The sequence below is a fragment of the Saimiri boliviensis genome, chromosome 8 (genome assembly GCF_048565385.1).
Source record: "Saimiri boliviensis isolate mSaiBol1 chromosome 8, mSaiBol1.pri, whole genome shotgun sequence".
Classification (NCBI taxonomy): Eukaryota; Metazoa; Chordata; class Mammalia; order Primates; family Cebidae; genus Saimiri; species Saimiri boliviensis.
The window spans coordinates 98,845,008-98,867,361 of NC_133456.1; the positions used below are offsets into that span (position 1 = coordinate 98,845,008).

Here is a 22,354-nt window from a genome sequence, read left to right on the forward strand (position 1 = left end):
TTTCTGAGAGATTTCCTCCACTTTATCTTCCAACCTTCTACTGAATATTTAACTTCAGCTATGCTATTTTTAATTTACAGAATTCATTTTTAAAAATAGAATTTTGTTCTCCAGGATTCAAGATCTTCTCTTGTTTCTCTGAAGCTATCAATTAGAGGTTTGTTTACTTTTTTCTTTGTTTGGACTTTCTTCCATTCACTGTATTCTTTCTGCCTCCTTTTTCTTTCCTGTCCACTAGCTGTTTCTTTTATATTTCTTTTTGTCTCTCTTTTGTTTTAGAGATGATATAAATGCCTCACGATTCATGACACTGATATTTCAGAGAGAGGCACTGAAAAGCTCATTGGAATCTGTGTGCGGGAGGTGGGGGGTTCTCCCACCTCTGGTGGCTTCACTCTACTTGATCTGGTGTGGCTGTTCTGCTGAGGATCCCAACTGAGAGCCTCTGTGTTTTCTCTTGGTCTTACCTATTTCCCCAGAAAGAAATCTGCCGAGGACAAGGAAGTCACCCGGCAACAGCATTCTCAGACTTAAGGAAGGAGAAGCGTTGGGGCACGTGGCCTTCCCTTTCAGCATGTAGTTGTTTCACTCAATGCCCACTCTGAGTGCAGCAGCACATCCTTAGCTCCACACCCACAGTCCTAAAGGTCATAGTCCGTCTGGTTCTGCTGGGACAGGGAGGCTATTGCCATCCAGCTGTGTAGCCTAGGCAAAGGCATCCAAGGGCTTAGCTATGTCTCCAAATTCCATTAACCCCCAAGTGTACTGTCACCATCACGATGAACCAAGAGCTCCTAGTTCTTTGCCTCTCTGGGATTCTGCAGAATGAGGCTGCTTCTGGTTATTCCCTGAGTCTGGTGAGGTTTTCAGCCCTCTGGTCTGCTATTAATAAAATCGTGTACCACTTCTTCTAGTTTCCACATTTTATTTTATTATTGTCATCTCTTTCCTTTTTTTTTTTTTTTTTTTTTTTTTGTCTTTGTGGGATTATGATATTTTTTCCACCATTTTTTGGAAAGTAGTTTGGGAAGGTGAGGTAGAAAAAATTTGCTGAAAATACCAGTTTTTAAAACCAAATATTCCTTCTATACTTCAAAAAACGTACAGGAGGCCCACGGTGTCCTAGTCACTTAACCTCTCCTCTTCCTCATTTATGTGTCACAACAATGTAGCACCTACCTCATGGGATTACCCTGACAGTTAAATGAGGAGAAGTTGGTGAAGCAATGAGTTTATTATAATTGTGAAAACAATGGAAAATGAAGAGGTTCACAACATGTTGGCCCAAAATATGCCACTTTGGTAGATTGATTATTTTGAGTTAAAAGAAACTGAGAACAAGCAATGCAGGAAAAGCTCTTTACCTCCCACTCGACTACACAAAAAAGTATAAATTTCCAGTTTAATAAAGGATATTTACAATTATAAAACATCTATAGCAGGAGGAAAGCTGTGCTGAGACAACTTTTATCACCTGAGAGACTTACCTGCATACAAGACAACCTTTGTTCACCAAACATTTTCTCCCTTCACCTTCCCACAATTTGTCTCCACTACCCTCATGCCCTAAACCTTTCTTTCTTTCTGTGGATCAGGATGATTTACGTGTCTCAATCATCTGGCCACTCCCTTGAGTCTACTTCCACACATATGTGTGTAATTAAAATTGTTTTTCTACTATTAACTGTTTTATGTCAACTTGATTTATTGACCAAAGAACCTATAATGGTAGAAGAAAGCATTTTTCCTTCCCTGCAGGACCAAACATTACATGGCAAAGCAGCATGGCAAAGCCACAGGAAATAAACGTTCTCTGGGATTAATAAATAACAATAGTTCTCAAAATGTAGTACTGGGACTCGCAGCATGAACATCACCTGGAAGCTTGGTGGAAATGCAGATTCTTGGTCAGGTGCAGTAGCTCACACCTGCAATCCCAGCACTTTGGGCTGAGGCAGATCACCTGAGATCAGGAGTTTGAGACTAGCCTTGCCAACAGGGTGAAACCCTGCCTCTACTACAAATACAAAAATTAGCTGGGCATGGTAGCACTTGCTTGTAGTCCCAGCTATACAGGAGGCTGAAGAAGGAAAATTGCTTGAACCCAGGAGGCGGAGGCTGTAGTGAGCCGAAATAGCATCACTGCACTCCAGCCTGGACAACAGAGTGAGACTCCATCTCAAAAAAAAAAAAAAAAAAAACTAGAAATGCAGATTCTTGGACCAACCTCAGACCTACCACATAAGAAACTCTAGAGGTGGAATCCTGCAATCTGTCCTGTAACAAGCAGTTCAGGTAATTCCGACACCTGCTAAAGTATGGGAACTGCTGATACAGAGACAAAGAAATGAACTTTCATTCCAGGTTGAGGTGTAGGGACCACCCTCAATCACTGAGTGTGTTTTGCATGGTAGGAAGAATAAGAGCAACATTTAAATAAAAGCAGAGACATGTAGAGAGGTAACCCAGAGAAGAGACAGACTTGGAACACGGAAGACCTATGTCTTAGCCTATTTTACTTTGCTATAAAGGAATACCCGTAGCTGGGTAATGTATAAAGAAAAGAGGTTTGTCTCTTGGCTCTGCAGGCTGTATAGAAAGTACGACACCAGCACCTGCTTCTGTCAAGGACCCCGGGAAGCTTCCACTCACACTCACGGCAGAAGGCGAGGAGGTGGCAGGGGTGTCACATGCTAGAGAGGAAGCAGTAGAGAGGAGGGAGGTGCCAGGCTCTTTTCAACAGTCAGATCTCTTAGATGTACATATTTTCAGTGTACAAAACAATAAAAAAATTCAAAAGACAAAAGAAAAAACAATCGGATCTCATGGGGACTAACAGAGTGATAACTCATTTGCACAAGACTGACACCAAGCCATTCATGAGGGATCTGCCCCTGCCCCCCTGCCAGCTGCCTAGACAGAGCTGATTCATCAAGACAGGGGAATTGCAATCGAGAAAGAGTAATTCACGCAAAGCCAGCTGTGCGGGAGACCGGAGGTTATTATCACTCAAATCAGACTCCCTGAGCATTTGGGGAGCAGAGTGTTTAAGGATAAGTTGGTAGGTAGGGGGAAGTCAGTGAGCCAGGAGTGCTGACTGGTCAGAGATAAAATCACAGGGAGTGGGAGCTGTCTTCTTGTGTTAGTTCCTGGGTGGGGGCCACAAGATCAGATGAGCCAGTTTTTCAATCTGGGTGGTGCCAGCTGATCCAACAAGTGCAGGGTCTGCAAAATATCTCAAGCACTGATCCTAGGAGCAGTTTAGGGAGGGTCAGAATCTCATAGCCTCCCGCTGTATGACTCCCAAATCAGTTTCTAATTTTGTGACTAATGTTAGTCTTACAAAGGCAATCTAGGCCGGGCGAGGTGGCTCACACCTGTAATCCAAGCACTTTGGAGGCCAAGGTGGGCGGATCACTTGAGGTAGAGAGTTCAAGACAAAGGCAATCTAGTCCCCAGAGAAGAAGGAGGTCTACCTTGGGAAAGGGCTATTACTGTCTTGGTTTAAACTATAAACTAAGTTTGTAACAAAGTTAGTGCAGCCTACACCAAGGAATGAACAAGGACAGCTTGGAAGTTAGGGAAGCAAGATGGAGTCAGTTAAGTTAGAGCTCCTTCATTGTCTCAGTCATAATTTTGCAAAGGCAGTTTCACCAGTAGGCCTTACTTGCAACATTTTGGGATGAAATTTCAACAAACGATTTGGAGGGAACAGATAAACTACATCAACCTGATTCTAAGCCCTGAGGTTTTGGTTCCTGTAGTTTTCTCCTTAACTCTATAAGCTATGACAGGATCCCACACAGCAACTTGGATTAACAGATTCTTACTGTTACTTTGTTTGTTTTTCTAAACAAACAAAGTTTGTGGCATTTGCACCCTAAAGAATCCTGAATAATTCTCCACTCTTCATCTTTAAGAAGCAGAATGAGGCGAGGGGGGCTGACCACCCAAGGTCAGAAGTTCAAGACTAGCCTGGCCAACATGGTGAAACCCTGTTTCTACCCCAAAAAAAAAAAAAAAAAAAAGCAGAATGAAGCTGACCTTCCCCATAAGATTGTCTTCAGTAGCATTGGAGAGGTGGCCAAGGGCAGCTCTTAGGACCTGGCAATTGGCTCTTCCCTTGGAAGGTTCTACAGTGCTCAGAATTCAGTGTTTTCTCTGCTGATGAATACATGTGTAAATATGCACCAATTTACGCTTACAAGAATCAAATTGAGTAAATTTACTTCATCTTGGTGTTTCTCATCCAATGAGGACATCCATGTTCATGAAACCACTGCACAGGGTTGGCAAGAATTCCACTCCGGGTTCTGGACAAAACTATAGTTATAATTAAGCATTCATCAGACTGCACTCTGGCTCACTTCCTTGTTGCTGAATGTCAGGTAGCACTAGATCCTGACCATCTGCATCCTTGTGTTCCTATAGCTAGGCTCTCTGACATTAGGGTCCTAAGACTGTAAGAACTGATTTGTATCCCTATTGTTCCTATAGACAGGATCTCTGACATTGGAATCATAAGGCTTTTGTTTAAGGATTGCTTAAGATGTTTTTCAGATCCATGAATTCCAGCAACCAGTCTGAAGACGTACACAGAGGAATGGGATCAGCATGAGAATACAACTTCCTCATCTACCTGTCCCATGACACCCTGTGTTCTTCAACCAATCAACGATCTCCACACTTTGGCCCACTCCAAAACCCTTGCAAATTCTAACCCCAAATTCCTTGGGGAGATGTATTTGAGGTTTCTCCCCATCTCTTGGTTCACTGACCCTACAATTAAACCTGTTTCTCTGTTGCAACCCAGTATCTTGATGTTTTGACTTGCCGAATGCATCTGGCAACAAACCTATTACGGTCACGTTCACACTATTCATAATATTTATAATTTTATGAATTTTCATCATACTTCTTATCCTTCATCTCATCTCTCCTAATCTTTCTGTATTTCACAGAAAATTTGCTCACTCACTAAGTGAGAGTCCCAAGATCTTCCTTAGTTCAAGGTTTCCTAAACCTAGTTGATCATCAGAACCACCCGGGGAGACTTTCAAAAATTTAATGCCCATTTTCCATTCCAGGGCTATCTCTTGAGGCCATTTTCTTTGCGAGCACACACAGACACCCATACCCTGGTGAAACTAATGGCCTTTATCTATGAGGCTTTCCATTGCCCTGAAAATCATAATGTTTTCTTAATACCAAGAATATCATCGTGTGCTTCCTTCTGGCAGTGAAATGTGAAAAATGAGTCTTTATTGTCCTAAGAGTACTGCAGGAAGCTAGAATATGCCATCCCAAATCCTTTTTGACATAAAGATAATTTTGAGTTGATTATTTTGAAAAACAGCAAATGCAGAGAAGCTCTGAAGACAAGGCATAAATTTCTTTTTGTAAGGGGAATTTACATCTATAAAAGGAATCTCCATTTGTAAGGGCGCCTCTCTCTCTGTACCAGGAAGAGAAAGATAACTCTTGTCAAGGAAAAATGCACTGCCTTGGATCTACATAAAAAAATCTTAGTCTTGTTTACCATACCTTTCCTGGTCACCTTCCCAAAACTTGCCTCCCGTGCTTAGAGGCTCCAAATCGCTTTTCCTTTGTTGGTATTATTAAAAGAAAAACTTCAGACAAATTAAATTTAAGAGAGTTTGATTGAGTAAAGAATGATTCTCCAATTGGGCAGCTCTGAGAACCAGAATAGGTTCAGAGCAACTCCGATTGCTGTCGCATGGTCAGATAATATTCATGGAGAGAAAAAGGAAAGTGACATATAGAAAATGGAAGTGAGGTACAAAAACAGTCATGTTAGTTACAACTTATTTTTCTTATTTGAGCATGATTTGAACAGTTGGCCATCAGCGCTTGGCCAAAACTGTGATTGGCACAAGAATAGCTCACAGTCTGTTTACACGTCCAACTAGGTCACAGTTCCCTATTTTTGGAGAACTTTAGTCCAAAGCTAAAGAACAAAAGGATTCAGCTTTAACATAATTTACACATATATCAGCCTAAATTCTATACACTCCTTTGAGGTACTCATTTCTGGGTATTCTCCTGGGTTACATGTGCAAATACACGTCGTTACCAGTGGCAAATCCAACAGGTCTACAGCAAACTCAGTCTTTGCCTCCTTGGAGGAAAGAATTCAGCCAAAGGGCAGAAGTAGTTTCAAGGCAGAGGGAGAAACTGAGGCAAGTTTTAGAGCAGGGGTGAGAGGTTATTATATAGTTTCAGAGCAGGAACAAAAGGAAATAAAGTTCAACTTGGAAGAGGGCCAAGCCAATGACTTGAATGATCCAAGTGCCCCATCCTACCCTTGACTTGAGATTTTATATACTGGCATGGTTCCAGCGTTTTCATTTCTCCTCCCCAGATTTTTCCCTTAGGGTAGGCTGTCTGCATATGCAGCAGCCTGCCAACACTTGGGAAGAGCTACATGCACAGTATTTTTACCGAAGTTGTGCCCATGCTCATTTGAGGGGTTTTTATCTCACCAGTTACCAGTTGAGCCTTCCTAGAGGAAGGTCGTATACCAGCGGAACTCTGCCATTTTGCCTCTTAGTGTGCATGCATGAGCCCACTAGCTCAGCTTCTGAGATCTTATCAGGAAGCTGCTGATCATCAGTTTCAGGTGTGTTCTATCTACTGGGAGATCGTCTTTCCCTGGCACTGGCTGTGACCAACTACTATTTTAGAGAGACAGTTTAACAATGGCCTGACCATCACCTATGGTCACCTGACACTCCTAGGGCATAAGAGTGGGTCACTCTCCTGTCCTGTCATGTCTGCCTAACTACCTACTCTAACAATGTTAACACATTTCACTTGGTTTTCCTCTTATTAATCTGTCTTTGGCTACAAAGACCCAGCCAGGAATCTAGAAGGACGAAAGGAAGAAAGGTTTTTCCTCTCCTCTAGTGACAAAACTAAAGCTGAGTTTTGTCAACCTAAATGGAAGAGGCTGTGGCACAAGATATAATTTAATGAGTTTACTTGAGTCAAAATGAGGACAGCGGCCTGGAAAACTCAAAACCAAGTAACCCTGGATATCAGCTCATTGGGCCTTTGTTAGAAGCAAGATTTTAAAAGCAAAAAAGGGGAACAGGCCAGGTGCTGTGGCTCATGCCTATAACCCCAGAACATTGGGGTGGCTGAGGCTGGAGGATCATTTGAGGCCAGAAGTTTGATACCAGCCTAGACAACATAGCAAGAACCTATTTCTACAAAAAATAGCAAGCATAATTGTAATAATAAAATCACCCAGGCATGGTAGTGCATGCCTGTAGTCCCATATACTTAAGTGGCTGAGGCAGAAGGATCGTTCAAGCCCAGGAGTTCAAGGTTGCAGTGAGCTATGATCATGCCACTGCACTTCAGCCTGAATGACAGAGTAAGATCCTGCATCTCAAAACAAAAGAAGAAAAAACAAAGTATCCATTTTAAACATGGTTTTTGTCTTTTTAATAATTTCAACTTTTATTTTAGATTCAGGTGGAAGGTGAACAATTTTGTTACATGGGTACATTACATGATGCTACAGTTTGGGGTATGAACAATCCCTCACCCAGGTAATGAACATAGCACCCAGTATTTAGTCAATCCATGTCCCTCCTTCTCCCTCCCCACCAGTGGTCCCCATGTCTACTGTCACCGTCTTTATGTCCACAAGTACCCAACATTTAGCTCCCATGTGTAAGTGAGAACATGCAGTGTTTGGTTTTCTGTTTTTCCGCTAAACATGGTTTTGATATTTTTAGGCCAGTTGAAACTATCAATAGGTATCGACTAAAGGAAAATATAAATAAATGTTCCAAATGGAAACTTGTCAATACTCTTTATGTCCACAAGTACCCAACATTTAGCTCCCATGTGTAAGTGAGAACATGCAGTGTTTGGTTTTCTGTTTTTCCGCTAAACATGGTTTTGATATTTTTAGGCCAGTTGAAACTATCAATAGGTATCGACTAAAGGAAAATATAAATAAATGTTCCAAATGGAAACTTGTCAATACTCACTGTTTTCAAAGGTACTTATAATTTTCATATTTTGAAATAAAATTTTGATATTAAATATATCATTGCAAAAGTATTAAGATAAAATATTTGCGTGAATAAAGAAAAGCAAAACCTATTAATACATAATAATAAAGTACTATGCCAGCATTAAAAGAAAAACCTTAGACAAATTAAATTAACAGAGTTTAACTGAGCAAAGAATGATTCATAAAGGGGGCAGGCCCCAGAATCAGAACAGGTTCATTAAGACTCTGTTGTTAGAACCAACTAGTCAAACAACATTAATGGACAAAGAAAAGGAAATGAGGTACAGAAACAGCTCCATTGGTTACAACTCAGTGCAGCCTTATTTGAACCTGGTTTAAACAGTTAGCCATCTGTGATCGGCTGATGCTTGGCTTCTGTGATTGGCTGAATCTCAGCTATTTGTTACAAAAGTATACTTATAAAAGAGGCTTTCAATTTGTTTACATACTGAGTTTGATTGCAGTTAGTTACATAGAACTGGTATTGAGGCCTTTAAATCCAAAATTTAGTTTGATTTAACACCAGCCCAACAGTCAATATTAAATGTAATCTTAAATTAGAATAACCATAAAACAGAAATTGAGGATTAACCTGAAGGCAAAGCTATAAACCAGATTAAATGCCTATAACTTAGTCTTGTAATTCTAAAGATAATAATTATAGAAGCAGCTGACATTTACTGAATGCTAACTCTATGTTTGCCATAATTATATAATTCTAATGTTATCTCTAATACAATCTTTACAATCACCCTCTGAAATGGAGTTTCAATAACGATTTCCATTATTCCAATGATGAAGCTGGGTTAAAGATGTTAACTAACTTACCTAAGTTAGATAAGCTTGTACTTACCTAACTTACATATACTTGTACAATGTATACTTAGTACAAGTATGGACCAGGCACAGGGGCTCACACCTGTAATCCCAGCACTTTGGGAGGCCAAGGTGGGCAGATCACATGAGGTCAGGAGTTTGAGACCAGCCTGGGCAACATTGTGAAAACCTGTCTCTACTAAAAATACAAAAAAAAAAAAAATTAGCTGGGCCTGGGGGCCAGAGCCTGTAGTCCCAGCTACTCAGGAGACTGACGCAGGAGAATCACTTGAGCCTGGGATGGAGTGGGGGATTGCAGTGAACTGAGATCGTGCCAAGGCACAATCCAGCCTTGGCAACAGAGCAAGACCTTGTCACAAACAAAACAAGTATGCTTGTACTAAGTGCTTCAGCCACAATTTGAACCCCAACCAGCTTGACTCCAAAGACCTCTCATAAGCCAAATAATTTGGGAGTAAGATATGATCATTATAGCCTCCGATTACTGAGCATCTATTACTATGTAGCTTGAGAATTACATAGTTCTTAGCATAGCACCTAGTATCTTTCAGGCAGTCAATATTTGTTGAATGAAAATTTACTTCCTAATTCCAAAAAGTATTTCCTTATATTTTTCTTAACTATTCAGCATATTGGTGTGGCTGGCCTAGGGTACCTTCCCATCTAGATAAAATGAAAGACGCAGTGACCAAGGTATTCTTCTTTAGCTCTTGGTTCTAGGCTTCATGCAGACCATTTACTGCCCATGTCTTCTGCCAATGCATTGCTGCAGTAGTATTCTGTTTGGGTAAGTTACAACTTTCTTCACATTAATTACCCTGATTAACTCCTACAAAGGATGTGCTTATGGTATAGCTCCTCTGACTCCGCCAGGAAGTCCCCTTCTCCTCAACAAGAATGTTAGTGGCCCTTTCTTGGGGTCGGCTATCTTTAACCTTCCCTGCTCTGACTCATTTATGATTATTCTTAGTGTCTTCAATTTCAGAGAATTGGCCTCATCCTTAAATCCTAACTATAACCCTTATATGGAGCCTCTCGCCCACTTTAACGGTCTGTTGGGGTTTTTTCTCCTTTCCTTTTTCAAGAATTGGGGTGAGCCTTAGTCATTTACTTTTAAAGACTTAGTAAATTAGTAAAGTGGATGAATTAGTAAATATTAGAGAAGAATACCTAATTTTAAGCAGAGTAGATGACATACAACTATTCTAAAAGAAAAGCAAGCAGGGCAGTGGAAAAGAAGGAAATTTAAAAATAGAGAAAGAGGAAGAAGATCAGCAAGAGCCTAAAGAAGCGAAATCTGTGAAACCTAAAAAGGAAAATTGTTTATGTATTGTTCTTTCCAACGAAAACCAGTGTTTGTGTTGAAGGCCAGATTTTCAAGATATTTCTGATATACTAAAGAACAATTAAGAATAGAAAGGAATGGCTGGGCGTGGTGGCTCCTGCCTATAATCCCAGCACTTTCAGAGGCTGAGGCGGGTGGATCATGAGGCCAGGAGATCGCAACCATCCTGGCTAAAATGGTGAAACCCTGTCTCTACTAAATACAAAAAAAATTAGCCAGGCGTGGTGGCATGTACCTGTAGTCCCAGCTACTCAGGAGGCAAAGGTAGAAAGATCACTTGGGCTAGGAAGTTGAGGCAGTTGAGCCATGATTTTGCCACTGCACTCTGGCCTGGGTGACATGTCGAGATCCTGTTTCCAAAAATATATACATATATTTTAAACGCATGTGTGTGTGTGTGTGTGTGTGTGTGTGTGTGTGTGTGTATGTAAGCTCTAAACCATTTCTTTTTTATTTTAGTAATGTATTTTTTTTTTCATTTTCACTTTGCAGGAGTAAGACCTAAACCATTTCTAATAAATGATGTTGAAGAAGACTGATTTTTATGCCAGACTCCATTTATCCTTCTTCTTGGGAACTGTCTGGGTGGTATTTCCCAGTTGGATGTGCTACATGTGACATGTTCTGGAGAGAGCAGAAGTGACAGACGCCACCTCAGCATGTGCACTCTGCTCCTTCTCATCAGCTACAATCCAGACATGACTGCAGACTGTCATTGTGCAGACGGTAACAATCCTGGGGAGCAGAGCTGCCCTTCCAACTGGACTGCTCCCCTTGGAACAGTTAAATGAGGAAGAAAGAAACTTTTTATTACGGCAGCTTGGCCTAACACAACTGTACTGTCTATTCTTGCAAGGTCACACTGCCTTCTAAATCAGAAGAGCCATTGCTGTGAATTACATTCTGAGCAGTACTAGCTTCTGCCAACAGTCACTATCAAGAAAGTGAACAGGAGCCAGATGCGTGGCTCACACCTGGAATCCCAACTTCGGGAGGCCGAGTTGGGCAGATCACCCGAGGTCAGGTGCTCAAGACCAGCCTGGCCAATATGATGAAAACTTATCTCTACTAAATACACACACACACACACACACACACACACACACACACACACAAATTAGCCAGGTGTGTTAGCAGACGCTTATAATCCCAGCTACTTGGGAGGATGAGGCAAAAGAATCACTTGAACCCAGGTAGTGGAGGTTTCAGTGAGCCGAAATTGCACCACTGCACTCCAGTCTGGGCAACAGAGCAAGACTATGTCCCTAAAAGAGAGGAGGGGAGGGGAGGGGAGGGGAGGGGAGAGGAGGGGAGGGGAAGGAAAATGAACGGGTAATAAAAAATCAGAGAATGAATTTGTTTTGACAAGTTTAACATACATCTTAAATTTCACTCTTCTTTGGCCTAGAATTCTGTGTAAGCAGTTACTGAAGTTTCAACATCTACTGCTCATGAAGATATGAGCATTATTTACACTTAGTAAACAGCAAAAGTGTTAACTATTTACTCCCTTTAGGTCTAAGCAGTGCTTTTCAGCAAGATGGCAAAGGTAGCAAAGCGACACCTAGGTAAGAATTTCCTGACTGCAGTTGTCCACTTAACTGTGGCATTTCCTTGTTCTTTCATTCCTATTACATCACCAGTGTAGCTCCTATTTCACTGTGAGAAACAAAAAGCATGAATGTTTCCTGTTTGTCATCAGAACTGAAAGCTTTATTTGAGTTTATTTTACAAACTGGCTGCACAAGTGTTACATGACACAATGATATAAATTCCCTTCACAAGTACCTATTTTGCACACCAGCTTTTTGTAACTTGATAAGCTAAGAAATACAACCACATTGTCATGCCCTAAAATTATTCAAACAGTAACTTCTAATCTAAGTGGAACATTTGTTTACACTCAATTATTACTTCAAGCATGTATCATTAAGGCTAAATCTCTATACACTGAGATTCTACTTGGCATCCTCACTTGCTAAAATAATTCCAGTTTCAAGTATAAAATGTCCTGTGTGTGTAAGTTTTCCCCCCTACTTTAACAGCTTTAAAATATAAAATTCATAGACTCCACTGGAATTAATTTATCCTTTGCTTTTTTTCAAATTGTCAAAATCTACTTGTCAGCATATTAAAGCAGGGTATTTACTGAATCTAGTAAACACTAATCAATGTGGGAAAAAATATTTTACTCTAATGAAAAAGGAAGTACAAGCTGGGTGTGGTGGTTCACACCTGTAATCTCAGCACTCTGGGAGGCCAAGGTGGGTGAATCACGAGGTCAAGAGATTGAGACCATTCTGGCCAACATGGTGAAATCCCCTCTCTAATAAAAATACAAAAATTAGTGAAGCATGGTGGCACATGCCTGTAGTCTCAGCTACTCAGGAGGCTGAGGCAGGAGAACCACTTGAACCCAGGGGCAGAGGATGCAGTGAGCCGAGATCGCACCACTGCACTTCAGCCTGGCAACAGAGTGAGACTACATCTCAAAAAAAAAAAAAAAGAAAAGAAAAGAAAAATGAAGTTCAGGAGGAAGACGGAAGACTAATTTTCTTACTTATATAGATATAATATACACACATTAAAGAAGTTTTAGGAAGAGAAAATTCAAAGAGAACTCTCATATCTATACTGGACCCATCTGTGTACACTTTGATTTGGGGTCTGCATGAGGACTTAATATTTGAATTACCTCGTAATTACCACAGCTTAGTGGACTAGAAAACTAATACAACTATTTATAAACAAGCTAAGTATGGAGGCTGACACCTGTAATTCCAGTGACTTGACAGGCTGAGGAGGGAGGATTGCTTGAGACCAGGAGTTTAAGGCCAGCCTGGGCAACACAGTGAGACCTGTCTCTGTATTTAAATATATATATATGTCAGGCATGGTGGCTCCATGCCTGTAATTACAGCACTTTGGGAAGTCAAGGTAGCTGGACTGCTTGAGGCCAGGAGTTCAAGACCAGCCTGGATAACGTAGTGAGACCCTGTCAAAAAAAAAAAAAAAAAAGCCAGATGTGGTGGCACACACCTGTGGTCCCAGCTACTCCAGTGTCTGAAGGAGGAGGACTGCTTGATCCCAGGAGGTTGAGGCTGCAATGAACTGTGTGTGACTGCACCACTGCACTCTATCCTGGGTGATAGAGCATGACTCTATCGCAAAAAATGATATAATTAAAAATTTATAAACAGGCTGGGAACAGTGGCTCATGCCTAATCCCAGCAACTCAGGAGGCCCAGATGAGAAGATGGCTTGACCCCAGGAGTTCAAGACCAGCTTGAGCAACATAATGCCAGCTACTCAGAAGGCTGAAGCAGGAAGATTGCTTGAGCCCAGGAGGTCAAGGCTGAGGTGAGCTACGATCATGCCACCGCACTCCAACCTGGATGACAGGGCAAGACCCTATTCCAAAAAAAAAAAAAAAAAAAGTATAAACAGAAGGAAGACAATGACAGGGACACACTATGAAGGATTATATTTGGTAGAGGTGAAACAAAGTACTAATGAGGCAATGACAAATCAGCTCCAATTTTGAGAATTAGTACACCCAACCTATTTGTTTTCTGAATATGTCACTGCATACAATCAGAGATCCCTTAATCAGACAAATCCAGGATACGAATAAACAATGAAAAAAGAAGACAAAGAAAGCAGCAAAAAGCACTCTGGTTGACCAAAAACTAAAGCTTAAACATGAAACCACAGCAGAGCACCACAGTTCTGAATTAGAAACTCATTTCTAGTAATGACAGGTTGTGTTATTTAAAAAATAGAAACCCATTTCTTATTAAGAGTCAATTCTGACAAGCACACTGATTGGTGTCTCTAACTGAACGTAGCAAATCATAGCGGGAACTGAGGTTGGAAAGTGACAATGGTAAGAGCATTTAGGATGTGAGGAAGTAGACAGGAAAGCATAAATCACAAAGATAAAATTCCCAGCACTAGCTGCGTGTGGTGGCTCAGGCCAGTAAACCAAGTACTTCGGGAGGCTGAGCGGGGAGGATCACTTGGGCTCAGGAGTTTGTGACCCCTCTCTATCAAAAATAATAATTTAAGAAATTAGCCAGGGAGAGGATTGGGACAGTGGCATGTACCTGTGGTTCTGGCTCCTTGGGATGTTGAGATGGAAGGTTTGCTTGAGCCCGGGAATTCAAGTCTGCAGTGAGCCATGATCATGCCACTGCACTCCAGCCAGGACAACAGAGTGAGACCCCACCTCAAAACAAATTTATTTAAAAAGTCCCAGCACTCTGAGATACCTTTAAGTACAAATGAACTGTCACATTTCTGAAAGCACTAAAGGATTAAACTATATTCAGTTTCTTTGTTTTTTTGTTTTTTTCTGAGACAGAGTCTTGCTCTGTTGCCCAGGCTGGAGTGCAGTGGTGCGATCTCAGCTCACTGCAATTTCTGCCTTCCAGGTTCAAGTGATTCTCTGGCTTCAGCCTCCCAAGTAGCTGGGATTACAGGCGCATGCCACCACGCTGAGCTAATTTTTGTATTTTTTAGTAAAGATGGGTTTCACTCACCATATTGGCCAGGCTGGTGATCTCTTGATTTTGTAATCCACCCACCTTGGCCTCCCAAAGTGCTGGGATTAGACATAAGCCACTGCGTCCAGCCTCAAATTCAGTTATTTTATAAATTACTTCTTTTTTTTTTTTTTTGAGATGGAGTTTCACTCTTGTTGCCCAGGCTGGAGTGCCATGGCTCAATCTCAGCTCACTGCAACCTCCGTGTCCCAGGTTCAAGCGATTCTTTTGTCTCAGCCTCTCAAGTAGCTGGGATTACAGGCACCTGCCAGTGTGCCTTGCTCATTTTTTGTATTTTTAATTAGGGACGGAGTTGCATCATGTTGGCCAGGCTGGTCTCAAATTCCTGACCTCAGGTGATCCACCCACCTCAGCCTCCCAGAGTTCTGTGATTACAGGCATGAGCCACTGCACCCAGCCCATAAATTACTTCTTACAAGATTTCATCAAATAGTTATTTTGCTTTTTGTTTCATATTTCACACAAAAGGACTGTTCAATTATTTAGAAAATTCAATTGTGAGAAACAAGGCTAGATAAAGTTTTACTGTAAGTTAACTGATGACAATGAACTCTCTCCCTGACCTTTACTCATAGAATCAGTGTCACTGACCTAATTTACAGTAGGAAGAAACACATTTTTTTCCAACAGCTGTTCTGACTGATTTACACTACTTCCCTCAGTCCCACTGACCAGTGACATAAGCATGTAGCCAGTATTATCGAACACAACAATCCTACCTCATGCTTGAAATCTTCTCAACATTTCCTTCTCAACCAGGCTACAGAGAAAACAGTCAAACTAGGAATTGCTAGACTAGATGTGGGATGGCAGTAACCCCCAAAGCAAAACAGACCGTCATTTTGGAGAAGACAACGCCTTCAAGATCATTGCAGATTAGTGGAAGTTCTATTTTTAAATAATTTCAGTTGACTTGGTTTCTCAAGATGTTTGGAAGATGTCACAAATATAAAATCAATGAATTCTCATTTTAGGTTTCAAAAACCATTTTGTCAGTAATAGTATTCAATACTGCAATTTATATATATATATATTTTAGTTTGAAACACACAGGATTACTTTGTCATTAATCATCCCTAGTATCTTTAGAGTCAAACTATTTCCATTTAATTTCACATCCTCCAACTAAATATTTTTTAAAACTCACATTTCCCTTCAACTAATTCCTTCATTCAACAATTTGGGCCATGGTGATTCACACCTGTAATCTCAGCACTTTGGGAGGCTGAGGCAGATGGATCACTTAAGGTCAGGAGTTCGACACCAGCCTGGCCAAGATGGCGAAACTCCATCTCTACTAAAAATACAAAAAACTAGCTGGGTGTGGTGGCAGGGGTCTGTAGTCTCAGCTACATGGGAGGCTGAGGCAGGAGAATTCCTTGAACCTGGGAGACGGAGGTTGCAGTAAACTGAGATCATACCATTGCACTCCAGAATGGGCAACAGAGCAAGATTCTGTCTCAAAAAAAAGAAAAGGAAAAAAAAATTTACTAATCACACGCTGTGCTAGGTACTCAGATTGGAACCCAGGGATTCAATAGGAAATGTGCCTATTATAGAGCTTAGCACATTTAGGGAATCAAACTGAATTAAACGTCATCCAGTTTCTTGGTGCCTCTTTGAGATAGTTGTAGACACTCTAGGGATGTAAAAAAAAAAGAGGTCTGAATTTAGGATATAACTGTCTATTTAATGTGAGCATGCTACATACTTGAATTTATCTAGTACATTTACCTACATATCAAATTATCAAATGTCCAAAGGTTTACAATCTGTTTTTCTTCCCTACTTCCTTTCTTCCACATGAGTACTGAACATCATGGTAAAGTGCTAATGATTCTCAAAATGCAAAACTTGGAAAAAAATTCTAAAAGTTTAACTTTCTTTTAGGAAGAGAAAAAGCAAGTAAGATAAACTTGAACAGAGTAATAAAATTATCTCCAGATTTTTTTTTTCAAGGCTGAGTGTGGTGATTCACACCTGTAATCCCAACACTTTGGGAGGCTGAGGTGGGAGGATCACCTGAGGCCAGGAGTTCAAGACCAGCCTGGGCAACATAGGGAAACCACCATCTCTATGAAAAATAAAAAATTAGCTGAGCATGGTAGTACACACCTATAGTCCCAGCTACTCAGTACCCAAGGATAACTTGAGTGCAGAGGCAGAAGCTGCAGCGAGCCATGATTATGCCATTGCACTCTAGCCTGGGGGACATGACAACAGTCTCAAAAAAATAAACAAAATTTAAAAATTCAATTAAATTTAAAAACAAGACTGGGCATGGTGATGTATGCCTGTAATCACAGTATTCTGGGAGGCTTAGGCAAGAGGATCACTTAAGCTCAGGAATTTGAGACCTGCCTAGGCAACATAGTGAGACCTCATCTGTACTAAAAATAAAAAACATTAGCTAGAGTGATGGTGCATGCCTATTGTAGTCCCAGCTACTCAGGAGACTGCAGTGGGATAATCCCTTGAGCCCTGAGGTTGAGGCTGCAGTGAGCCATGACCGTGCCACTGCACTCCAGCCTGGGTGACAGAGGCAGACCCTATTTCAAGGAAAAAGAGAAAGAAATGAGGACTTGGAATCCTAATTTGAAAATGAAATAGAACACACAGGAACCCATCTAAAACAGTAATAGACTTACAGAATGCTTTTAAGAAATTTTTGTGTATTCTGCTCATTCTTCTATAAATTTTAATCACCTCCAAATTTAATACAGCTCCACATCAAGTGGAGAAAAGGAGTAGCCAAGTAATTCAAATAACAGAATTCCTTTCTTCCCAAATTACTTAGTGATACCATGAAGCAAAACTTACCTACACAAAAATCCAGAGATATGGGATTAGCAAACATTTAAACCTTTGACAAATTCGTTCCTTGATATTCAATGGCATCCTTCCAAACATGTGGTTAACCATTGAACTCAGGTTCAGTTGTGTCTATGACTGTGATGTCTAAATGACCAACTGAAAAGCAAAATATCCACAATAGCTGCTTTTCTTCTGCAGTGAACACCCCAACATTATGCACACGGGTGCGCCAACTTAGTCCACATGTGCTACTGCAACAAAATACCTGCACTTTATAAAGAACAGAAATTTCTCACAGTCTGGAGGCTGGGAAGTCCAAGACCAAAGCGGTGGCAGATTCCACATCAGGTAAAGGTCCCTTCCTCACAGATGACACTATCTAGGTGTCCTCCTGTGGCAGAACAGCAAAAGAGCAAAATGGGCCTAAGCTAGTTTCTTCCAGCCCTTTTTATAAAAGGCACTAGTTCATTCACAAAGGTAGAGTGCTCATGACTTGAATCACTTCCCCAAAAGCCCAACCTCTTCCAATCACTTCCACAAGACCCCAAATTCAACACACTAATTTGAGGTGGCAGAACACACATACTCAAACTTTAGCATGCACTTTTCAACATCTTAAAACAGATTCCCGTGGTCTCAAGAGGCCAGACTAGACAAAAATAAGAACATCTCTTTGGTTATTCTTTAATCTGTTAAAATCTATACTGAGAGTCAAATACAAAAATATGACATTGAATTAGACATGCTGCTGGCTGACACAAAACTTGCACTTCCTTTTTCATTAGCCAATAGGTACAGCTAGAATTGTAAACAGGAATTATAATCGGAACTAATGAGAGCAATTTCTTGGATTACTCTACCTTGAATTATATTTTATTCAGACTTATCCTTTGAAATTATTCATGATTTTTTTTTTTTTTTTTTGAGACGGAGTTTCGCTCTTGTTACCCAGGCTGGAGTGCAATGGCGCGATCTCGGCTCACCGCAACCTCCGCCTCCTGGGTTCAGGCAATTCTCCTGCCTCAGCCTCCCGAGTAGCTGGGATTACAGGCACATGCCACCATGCCCAGCTAGTTTTTTGTATTTTTAGTAGAGACGGGGTTTCACCATGTTGACCAGGATGGTCTCGATCTCTCGACCTCGTGATCCACCCACCTCGGCCTCCCAAAGTGCTGGGATTACAGGCTTGAGCCAAAATTATTCATGATTAGCCTGTCCTCTTCATGTGAGAATTTAGGAAACCTCTCTATTGCTGTGGCGTCTTTATGGGAAAAAAACTGTATATGCCTATGTGTAAGAAAGTTTCCTTCAAGCATCACAATTTAAAAAACACTATCCATAAAGGCACTGTAAAAGTATAATTTTGCATTTTATTCATTCATTTCATCAGCTGGGAATTGCTCTATTGTACAAATACAGTTTTGTACAAAAAAATCACAAAATGTTACAAAATAAAAAAGTACAAACTGCATTACTTAATAAATATGACTAAAAGTAGTTAAAGTGGCAATGAGATAGATTTTAAGTGGGAAACATTGTTTGACCCAGCAAACCACACAAGCTCTGTTTACAGACATTTCTACATTAATACAAGGCAATCCTATTTTGCCTTTTGAGAGAATGTAAAAGAAATACTAAGACAGTGTTCTCCTGCTATAACTGCCAAGGTTGGCTCCAGACATTTATGACATTAGTTTATAAATCTCTTAGCTGGATCCAAGAAGTTACATAAAGCAGGAGGCTTGTCACAAAATTTTATACCAAGTTAGATTCTCTTATAACAAAATGACAAATGTAAATAAAAACAGAGAGCACCAGACAATCTACACATTAACCAGAGTACAGAATAATCACTCTGTCATCAGCAAATATCAGACTTTCATTCAAGTAAGACCTGGTACTAACCCTTAAAAGAAAAAAAAAAAACCTTCCCACAACCTTCTGTTAAGTATTTCTCTTTAAAAGATTCACCATTTCTAGAAAAATAATTATTTCCAACAGAACAGATCTGTTTCATCAAAATGGAATGGGCCAAACATTTGGTAACAAGAATGCATCAATATCCATTTGAAATAATTATCTAAGGATTGTGAAAATCAAATTTCAACAACGTAAGAACTACCAAATCACAAACTCTGTTCAAAATAATACATTTCATATAAAGCACTTCTCTGGATTTATGCCTGAAAGCTGTCAAAATGGAACACGTCATAGATGAAGGTACACCAGTTTTTAAAAATGTTGTGCAAAAATACATTTTTATAGAAAATAGACTACCAGGAATGAACAAATTTACACTGTGAGAAAACAGCTTGCAAATTAAGTAGTGCTCACTTTATACAGCAAATTATAAATAGCAGTAAAATCACCCAAAGCTATCATAAAACATCATTTAGGTGCCCAGCAACCTTCAGCTCTGAGAAAACATTCAAAAAGATGATTAAGGCATTACACCTACAGTAAAATCTACTAGGAAGTTTGAAAGTGCTATTACCCTGATTAGAGTTCACGTGATTCTCCAAACACAAGTTATGTATGCAATTTTCCCAGGGTGTTAAGGTTTTGAGACATTTCAAGAGCATGCATTTTGTTCAATATACATTTTAGACAAGGATATGGCCATAGATTTGGCAAGTTCTTCATCGCGCTTCCTCTGCACTTGAGTTTGTTTGCACCAGTTGTCGTACTCTGGGTTAGGATAGGAGTGATCAAAGACAGCATCATAGTGTCCGTTACTGAGCCAACTGAGCCAAATACTGGGCCTCAGGGAATCCTCTGGGCCTAAATAATGAATCATGGTAGACACCGTGGGGCTCTCCAGCCTCCCTCCAGTAGTTAAGTGGATATTCACATTCAGCATCTGCCCCATGGCCAGCAACTCGGGGTACCCAGCCCATGCCCCGTCTTGGGCAGCAGCGATGATAAACTCCCCCACATCACCCTCAATCAGGGGGCTGAAGTGGTCGAGATGGTCGGCGATGTAGTGCACAGTCTGCTCCCTCAGCTCCCGGTGCAGGCTCTGGTCCCCGTACACCGTCTTGCTGACAGCTCGGTAGAGGCAGTTGCCGTCGGGAATGATGTGGAATCGATACTTATTCCTCTGCCGCAGGTATTTGTCCTGCTTCTCCACCTCGGCCAGGTACAGGGCCAGCTTCTCGTCTCTGGGATCCGACCTGGGGGCAACCACCGGCTCCACCGCGCCGCTCGGGGCAGCCTCGCCGCTCCGGGTGGGAGACACCTCGGCCTCCGGCTCGGGCCTCCGAGCCGCGTTCCCGCTGGGCGCGTCGCAGCGGTCGCCGCCCCTCTCCCACGCCCGGGGGCCCCTCTCCGCCAGGTGCTCCTCGCCCCACGGACCAGGGCCGGGGTCGGGGCTCCGCGGGGTCGGCGCGAGGCCTCGGTGCTTGGCAGCGGCCAGGGCCTGGCAGTGCTCGCTCAGTCGGAAGTTCCGATCGGGCCCCTCCCGGGCCGCCTCCAAGCCCGGCTCGGGGCAGTCCGGCCGCAGCAGCTCCTCCAGGAGCCAGGCGGAGGAGCCGCGTCGCGGCGGGACGGGGGCTGCGGGCGCCGGGGCCAGGAGGAGGCAGCGGCCGCGCGGGGCGGCGGCGGAGGCAGCGGCGCCGGGAGCGGGCTCGGGCCCGTGCAGCAGGAGCCTGTCGGCGCCCAGGGCCCGCACGGTGATCTGCGCGGTGGACGTGTAGTGCGGCGGCAGCGGCGGCTTGCAGGACGCGCCGGGCGGGCCGGCGGCGGCGGCGGGGGGCGCGGCGGCCCCGGACACCACCTCGAAGCAGGAGGAGAAGGCGGGCATTTTGGCGGCGGGGACGGCGGCGGCTTCCCGGGGTTCTGCGGCCGCGGCGGGCTGGCACTCACCGGTCTCGGGCTCGGCGCCGGCGCTTCCTGGGGGCTGCAGCGAGACCTTGAAGGGGGCGGCGGCGGCGGCTGCGGGCGGCGCGGGGGCGGCGGCCGTGGGACCCGGGGCCCCGGCGGGGTAGTGGGTGCAGACGCTGCTGTAGAGCTGCATGTCCCTGCCCGCCGCTCGGCCCCTTATAGGCGCGGCGAGCCCCCGAGCGGGGGACACACCCTCCTGGCCCGGGGGAGGGGGCCGGCGGAGCGCGGTGACCCAACGGCCCCAGAATAGAGATGAGCGCCGGGCCGCCGGCCGCCGCGCGTCAGCAGCCGCGAATAGCGCCCGGGTCCCGGCCAAATTCCTGCTGCGCCACAGCGCGGGGGGGCGGGGACGGGACGCGCGCTCGGCCCCTGCCGGTGCGCTCGGCGGGCAGACGCGGGGCGCCTCGCCCGCTGCAGCTGCTGCGGCGGCCGCAGGGGACTCGGAGGAAGCCACCCACCCCGCTGGAGCGCGTCCCGCCGACGAGGAGGAGCGCGGGGCGCGCGGAGGCCCGGGAGGCGGGGCCGCGGTTGTTTACCTCAGGCCTCGCGGCCGCGTCACGTGTCCCCGCTGGAATGCGCGACTCGTCCGGGCCCCCGATTCAGCACCGCCGACTCGCCCCACCCACTCCGGCCCGCGCCCCGCCCCCTGTCCGGCTCCGCTGTGCCCCGCCGACGTCACGGGCGTAGTCCCCGGCGCGCGCGCGCGCGCGGGCGGGGCGGAGCCGGGGGCGCTGAAGCTCCGGGGCCTGCGCAGTTTTGAGGTTCCTGGCTGGGCCTCCCGCCCACGTGACTCCCACGGACTGTTTTCCCCACCTGGGGGCGGGCTTCTGCGCTGCGCCGCCCTCTGTGGTGGCTGCACTG

The 22,354-nt window shown here is 43.5% G+C and overlaps 1 protein-coding gene across 1 annotated transcript; it reads right to left on the reverse strand.

The window, feature by feature from the left end:
* Positions 1–11,594: 11,594 nt before the first annotated feature.
* On the reverse strand, positions 11,595–22,108 carry OTUD1 (OTU deubiquitinase 1). The gene has a single exon (XM_074404925.1). The coding sequence runs from the start codon at positions 21,624–21,626 to the stop codon at positions 20,184–20,186; it is 1,443 nt and encodes a 480-aa protein (XP_074261026.1). The 5' UTR covers positions 21,627–22,108; the 3' UTR covers positions 11,595–20,183.
* Positions 22,109–22,354: the final 246 nt, after the last annotated feature.

Bases quoted from the DNA above. Each gene is read 5' to 3' on its own strand.
- OTUD1 (XM_074404925.1), bottom strand. From the start codon at position 21,626: ATGCAGCTCTACAGCAGCGTCTGCACCCACTACCCCGCCGGGGCCCCG.